This window comes from Carassius auratus, chromosome 29 (assembly GCF_003368295.1).
Source record: "Carassius auratus strain Wakin chromosome 29, ASM336829v1, whole genome shotgun sequence".
Classification (NCBI taxonomy): Eukaryota; Metazoa; Chordata; class Actinopteri; order Cypriniformes; family Cyprinidae; genus Carassius; species Carassius auratus.
The window spans coordinates 11,640,673-11,647,806 of NC_039271.1; the positions used below are offsets into that span (position 1 = coordinate 11,640,673).

Consider the following 7,134-nt stretch of genomic DNA (forward strand, 5'->3'; position numbering starts at 1 on the left):
TACGGTAGGAACTGATTTCATTAAAAAATCGGCACAAAAACTAAATATAAAAATATCAAAGGATCAATTAAACCACAGCAATGCCCTTGCTGTGATCCTTCAATCTCCAATTATGATAAATAAAGAAAAAAAGGTAAATGAAAACAGCTTAAAGGCATCACATCCAAATGTTTTTCAAGATTGGAAGTTAATACCATGGTGTTATAAACCAATTGGCAGATTTCTAGAGTGAGTTACTAATTAAAATAGTTAATAGTGTGAAGGTCATTAAAACACTCACTGAATCTAATTAAACATTATGTTATGGGTATGAAATGGACACATCTGTAATAAAGCAAGGGTTGAATGAGTCAATTACCAATGAACCTGATGTGCAAAAATGACTTTAGACCAGATGATTGATTGTCTATTTTTACCTTTTTTTTGACCGTTGAAAATTTGGAAAATTTTCTCATATTAAAAAGTTTACCTAATATAACTCAAATATAATTTCTGTCTATTTTAAAACAATTTGAATAACACGCAGTGTCCCTCAAACATGAATCTGTGTCTTGAAAATCTAGGAACTATGCAAATTTCTTTTTAACAAAGGGTATGACCCTTATGTAGTGTTTTTTTCTCTCTCCCCCATGTGCTGCTCCCGGATTTACTCCATGGGAAAATAAATCTATTTCTATTTTGGGTCTCCACGTCATACTTTTCAACTTGGCCCACAACTCCAACCACCAGTGAATGTTCTGTTGAAGCATTTTAGAGTTTTTTCCAGACACTTGCATAATAGCTGCAAGTGTTTTTATAGTTAAGAGTATTTGAATAATGACCGCACAAGATGAGTGCTACAAATATTGTTTAAAATTAAGCACAGTCTAACCAGGAATGTTAAGAATCTCAAATGTAGAGCCATTGTGCTTTTTGCTCCAACAACTTATAAACAACAAAATACCAATGAAATTACAAACCAACTTCTAAGCAACTAAATGTTTTGTTTAAATGGTTTGTTTAAATTTTTCAAACAATATTATTCCTAAACAGCAGCTGTATTTTTATGTGCATTCCCATATTAACTCTAAGTGTGTACAGTCATAAACGGATCTCTATGGCAAGCAGTTTTTGCATCAAGGTCATAAATAAAATGAATCTCTTTTTATGTTACTAGTACATTTTATTTAACTTACAGCCTACATTTATTATCCTGTCAAACAACAACAAGCAAAAATTTATTTATTTATTTATTTATTTTTGTGATTCTGTAAATAATATCGCTGTTCTAATTCAGAGGCTACATCCTTCAAAGTCCATGAAGGTTGAACTGAACCATTGTTAAAGGGGGGGGGGGGGTTGAAATGCTATTTCATATACTGAGTTTTTTACACTGTACTTTGTGTTTGTTCCCTGCATTTCGAAGATGCTTGTTTTACAAACAAGGCCCAGTTTGACGCCGGATTTGCACATCGTTTATTTCTTAAGGATAATGCAATCCCAACGAAAAAGGGTTACAATCGTGTGTTGGAACCACAGGCGGTGAGTAAAACTGCTTAAAATATCTCTGCCTCCTTGTTAGTGCGTCCCCTCCCATGTCGGAGACCGGGGTTCGAGCCCCGCTTGGAGCGAGTCGTTGCTGCTGCTGCTCTCGTTCAGTTTCAGCCTCGGGATCTGATTCTGGATCATAAATAAACAGCTGAATCTGACTGTTAGCCATGGTTTGTTTTGGATAATGTTTTTTTTTCCTCACCGTAATGTCACAACTTCCAAATGCTCTCAACACAAAAGCTTACTCGCGCTCGTGATTCTTTAGCTCCGCCCACACGTCACACCTCCAGCCGGTTGTGTTTTTCCGGGAAAAATCGGTACAGACTATCTTTCTCTTATGAATATAATAAAACTAAAGACTTTTTGGAGTAATGAAGGATGCAGTACTACTCTATAGGTACTCAAGATTAACAGGATATTGAGTGAAACCGAGCATTTCACCCCACCTTTAAACAAGTGTGTGTGTGTGTGTGTGTTTAAATTTGTATAGTTAGATTTTTGGGTAAGTTGAAAATTAATGTTCAAATTTAAATGTGTAATCCAGGTATTTTTCTCTGAAAGAAATCTTGTCGTCACATGAGTGCAATGAATCTTGGTATAGTCTGGGCCATTAAGGAACCATTAATTGTGGCCTCGAAACAAAGGATGCATTTTGAGGACACATTTAAATTACCCTTTGAAATGAGACAGCCTTTTTCATGTTGCTATGATTAGTGGTGTGCGATATTGACTAGAAATGATATGTCAGTATTTTCTGGGATTTAATAGATAATGATAATTAGACAATATTTTGCCGAGTCTGTTATTGTGCTGGTATCTTTAGGACTACTGTGGACAGCGAAGTCCTAAAGTTTTTGATATTCTTCATATACTGTGTGGTGGTCAGTTCAAAGAAGTGATATAAATTTATATTTTCCATTAAGTTTAAATATATCAAGTTTAAATATATATACAGTCATGATCAGTCATTTAATCAGATATTTGGGCTGTAACCAAGAAACTGAAATCAGCAACTAAGTTCATCTTTGCAATGCAGAGGAAACACAGAAACTGCATCTGAAGTGACATTCAGATGTGTTTACATACTGTTTAATGCAGTTCAGAGGGACTGGGAAAGATTTAACTTGCAGTAAACAAATTCGTAAACAATGTTATGATATTTTAACCATAAAATGTTGAATACTGATATTTGAAAGAAAAGAAAAGATTCTTTACTTAGGCAGTTGTTGACTAATAGTTAGTCAGACTTATAACCTGAAGGTCACAGGTTTGAGTCTCAGTGCTGGCAGGGGTTGGAGGCAAGGGGAGTAAATGACCAATACTCTCTTCCACCCTCAGTACCATGACTGAGGTGCCCTTAAGCAAGGCACTGGAACCCCAACTGCTTATTATTAACTGATTATTAATCTGTCCACATCTGGAATAGTAAGTTGCTAGTAAAATTGAAAAAGGTGTAATCTTAATATGTATACTTTGAATACTAGAATATTAGACTAATGACAAAAAAGCACCTGTAACATTTTTTCTGTTGTTTAAAGGAATAAATGTTACAACGGCTTGCCATAGCTCTTGGAGCGCGCGAGCGAGTGAGGGAGGGCATTGCTGCTTAAAATGCTGTGAATGTGACAGCCAATAGACCAGACTGTCAGCCTCAGCTTGGGGAGGGAATGTGGAGAAACCTCCGTGAGGAAAATGCGCGCGAAGTGACGCGACACGCGCCGCTCTACAAGTGCTCTAAACGATATTCCAAGAACAGCGCGAGAACCGGGGCGCGAAAAGGACTCGCCCTGTTGAGGGGACAAACATGACTGTGGTGCCCGGGGAGAACCTCGAAGAGACTGTGGCATTGGCAGCCCTGTCCCAAGATGTTTACGACCCTGAACGGGCAGACCAGGAGTGCTGCGAGCGGGTGGTTATCAACATCTCCGGCTTGCGCTTCGAAACCCAACTAAAAACACTGGCGCAGTTCCCCGCCACCCTACTCGGTGACCCCAGGAAAAGAATGCGCTTCTTCGACCCTCTGAGGAACGAGTACTTCTTCGACAGGAACCGACCGAGCTTTGATGCCATCCTTTACTACTATCAGTCTGGGGGCAGGCTGAGGAGACCCGTCAATGTTCCCGTGGACATCTTCATGGAGGAGATCAAATTCTACGAGTTAGGAGAAGAAGTCATTGAGAATTTTAGGGAGGACGAGGGGTTCATCAAGGAGGAAGAGCGACCTTTGCCCGAAAACGAGTTTCAGAGACAGGTCTGGCTGCTGTTCGAGTACCCCGAGAGCTCTGGACCCGCGAGGGGCATCGCAATCGTCTCGGTGCTCGTCATCTTGATATCAATTGTCATCTTTTGCTTGGAGACTTTACCTGAGTTTAGGGAGGATGGGAAAATGAACGAGGAGAGCCTCGCACTCAATGGAACGGCCAGTTTAAAGAAGCCCAATCCATTCACAGACCCCTTCTTTATTGTGGAGACCCTGTGTATAATCTGGTTCTCTTTTGAATTGCTCGTGAGGTTCCTCGCGTGCCCAAGCAAGCCCGCCTTCTTCAAGAATATCATGAACACGATTGACATCGTGGCTATTATCCCCTACTTCATCACCTTGGGTCTGGAGTTGGCCGAGCATCAGGGTAACGGCCAGCAGGCCATGTCTCTGGCCATCCTGAGGGTCATTCGCTTGGTGCGGGTGTTCCGCATATTCAAGCTTTCCAGACACTCAAAAGGGCTTCAGATCTTGGGCAAGACCCTGCAAGCGAGCATGCGAGAGCTGGGTCTCCTCATATTCTTCCTTTTCATTGGAGTTATACTGTTCTCCAGCGCCGTGTATTTCGCCGAGACGGACGACCCCGAATCGGGGTTCAGCAGCATCCCCGATGCCTTCTGGTGGGCAGTGGTTTCCATGACCACTGTGGGCTACGGGGACATGTGCCCAGTCACCATCGGTGGCAAAATAGTGGGCTCTTTATGTGCCATCGCCGGTGTGCTCACCATTGCGCTTCCAGTGCCCGTCATCGTGTCCAATTTCAATTACTTCTACCACAGGGAGACCGAGCACGAGGAGCAGATGGAGTACACGCACGTGACGTGTGGCCAGCAGCAGCCCTCGTTCGGTGAATTTAATACGAGTGACAGCAAACCGTCCCTTGCTAAATCAGACTATTTGGATTCGGAGGATGGAGATTCGGTCAAGTACACCAACTGCAGCCCCCATAAAGCACACACGGGGAGGCTTACTGATGTATGAATGTAGAAAGCCAACGATTCTAAACCCAAAGAAGAGCACCTTTCTCCATGAGTACATCCTCATCCCCTGTCATAATCTGAGGAACACTTTCAGTTGGAAACGACGACAGTGGATTTATACCGTGACGTGATTTTCGATTGTTTTCTAAACGGTCTTCCATTGTTGTGAATGTAGAGCATCGAAGCGCGAGACGTAGGCGCGAAAATAAAAAGAGAATCAAATAGAACGCGCATTATGTATTAGAAAGCTGAATTAAATCGATGTGTAGCACTTTATTCGTGTAGCTCCGCGGATTCGTGATTCGTTAGTTCTCCACAAATTCGTTGACAGTGCGATACAGTTTACAAATGCGCTCATTTGAAAGAAATAGTAGGACCAATATATGTAATTTTTTGTTATTTGTTTTCTAACAAGTACAGCTCAACTGCAAGGTCGTTTTGAGAGAGAGAGAAAAAGAGAAAAAAAAGACTTGCCCCAGCTTATTAAAAAATGGCACTATTATTATTATTATTATTATTATTACCATTTAAAAAGCTAGTTGTGTCTTGTGTAACGTTACATTTGGAAATTTGAGACACATATCTCAGAGCTGTATTGAGGACGATAGGTAGACTAGAAGAGCAAACCAGCTTTTGGTTTTTAATTAGGATCACACTGCGTTTTCAGGTTGTCATCATATCAGTGGCTCTGCAATAACATTGAAAGGTTATCATGACATCTTAAGAGTACTTGGTAACTTCACTCGAACTATGTAGAGCACTTCAGGGATAGACTTACACTGAGAAGCATCATTACGCATCATTATCAACAGACGCGTAGGGAATGAATGAAAAAAGGTTTGATTTCAACAACGTGCGCTCAAATCTGGACACTTAGGAGCTATTCTTTATACACTAGTGTTATCTAGCGGGAAAAGGCACTAACTGCAGTCTTTATAATACTAAATGTGTTTCCATAGCAACTTTCCAGACGGTTCTGGAAACATTTGGGTATTATTGCTCCCTTAATTTATTCACAGGAAAGATGGCTTTGGGTGTTTTTATTTTAAAACAAGGTACATTAATGAATTCAGTTAAGTTGAAGAAGGAAAAGGGGGGAAAAAAAATCTCAGGTAGGCAGGTTTACATTCTTATTAGGCCTGGTTAAACCAAAAGAGCCCACAGAGGCTTCCAACATATTAAATGTGAATACAAAGTGTCAGTATAACAGCGTATAGCCTGCATCCGTGAAAATGGAGAAACGTCTATATTTCTGCACTGCAACAGCATCAAAAGGGATCATGAATTCAGCACAAACAGGGATTCATCATGACGTCACTGTGAGGAAGTCTGTTGACTGGACTTGGAGAATCGACTCATGCAGGATCAGTAATGGACCGGAAATGGAATTGACTGCATGTTTTTAAAACTCCCTGCTCCTTTTTTTCTCTCTCTCGGATTTTCACATTAACAAGAAGAGTTCAGACAGGAAGAGGTAAGTAATAACTGCTCATCCATGAAAAATAACTGTGCAGGTGGTGTAAAGTATCTAAGAGCTATTTGTGAAAAATATTTAGAGTTTGTAGTATTTCAATTTATAACATATGAAAGCAATACTTCTAGGCGCATATACAAAAATAAAACCACAAACAGTATAAACTGAAAGTATTATGTCACTAAAACAGACAAAAATTGCACTGAAAAGTTTAACAATTTTTGTTCATAGATGTTTTTTTTTTTCATAGGCAATTTAAATTATGTGAGATATTGCACAATTAATTATATATATATATATATACACAGAGAGAGAGAGAGAGAGGTCTAGAATTTGAATATGAGGATCTGTGAAATGAAATGTGCAAAAGAACAGGATGAAACGTATTAGTCTTTTTTTTTTTTTATGGTAATCAACAAAGCCTGGTACCACATTCTTTCAAAACAGTCTATAATAATCGTAGAAATCGAAAATATTTTGCCAAAGCATTTTAGTAAATTTGAACATAAAAAATAAATAAATAAATATCCCAAAAAGAGGAAATATATTTAGAAACTTTTTCATATATTGAAAATCTAATTTCTAATGAATAAAGAAAAAGAAAAAAATATAGCCATATGAAGAAATCAATAATCAATAATGAAGAAAAATTATATATATATATATATATATATATATATTTATATTTGTTCTTCACTATTGATTATTTATATATATATATATATATATATAATTTTATTGGTTAAGAAATATACCATATACTGTTATTAATTCCTGTTTTCATGTAGTAATAACAATGTGAGTGTTTCTGTCTATATGTGTATGAGATACATGTAAGGCTTGCAGTATGCAGATTGCAAAACTAGAATTTTTCATTCTAAAATAACCCC

The 7,134-nt window shown here is 38.7% G+C and overlaps 1 protein-coding gene across 1 annotated transcript; it reads left to right on the forward strand.

Moving 5' to 3' along the window:
• The first annotated feature begins 2,992 nt into the window (after nt 1-2,992).
• On the forward strand, nt 2,993-5,863 carry LOC113048077 (shaker-related potassium channel tsha2-like). Its single transcript, XM_026209582.1, has one exon. The coding sequence runs from the start codon at nt 3,335-3,337 to the stop codon at nt 4,769-4,771; it is 1,437 nt and encodes a 478-aa protein (XP_026065367.1). The 5' UTR covers nt 2,993-3,334; the 3' UTR covers nt 4,772-5,863.
• Nucleotides 5,864-7,134: the final 1,271 nt, after the last annotated feature.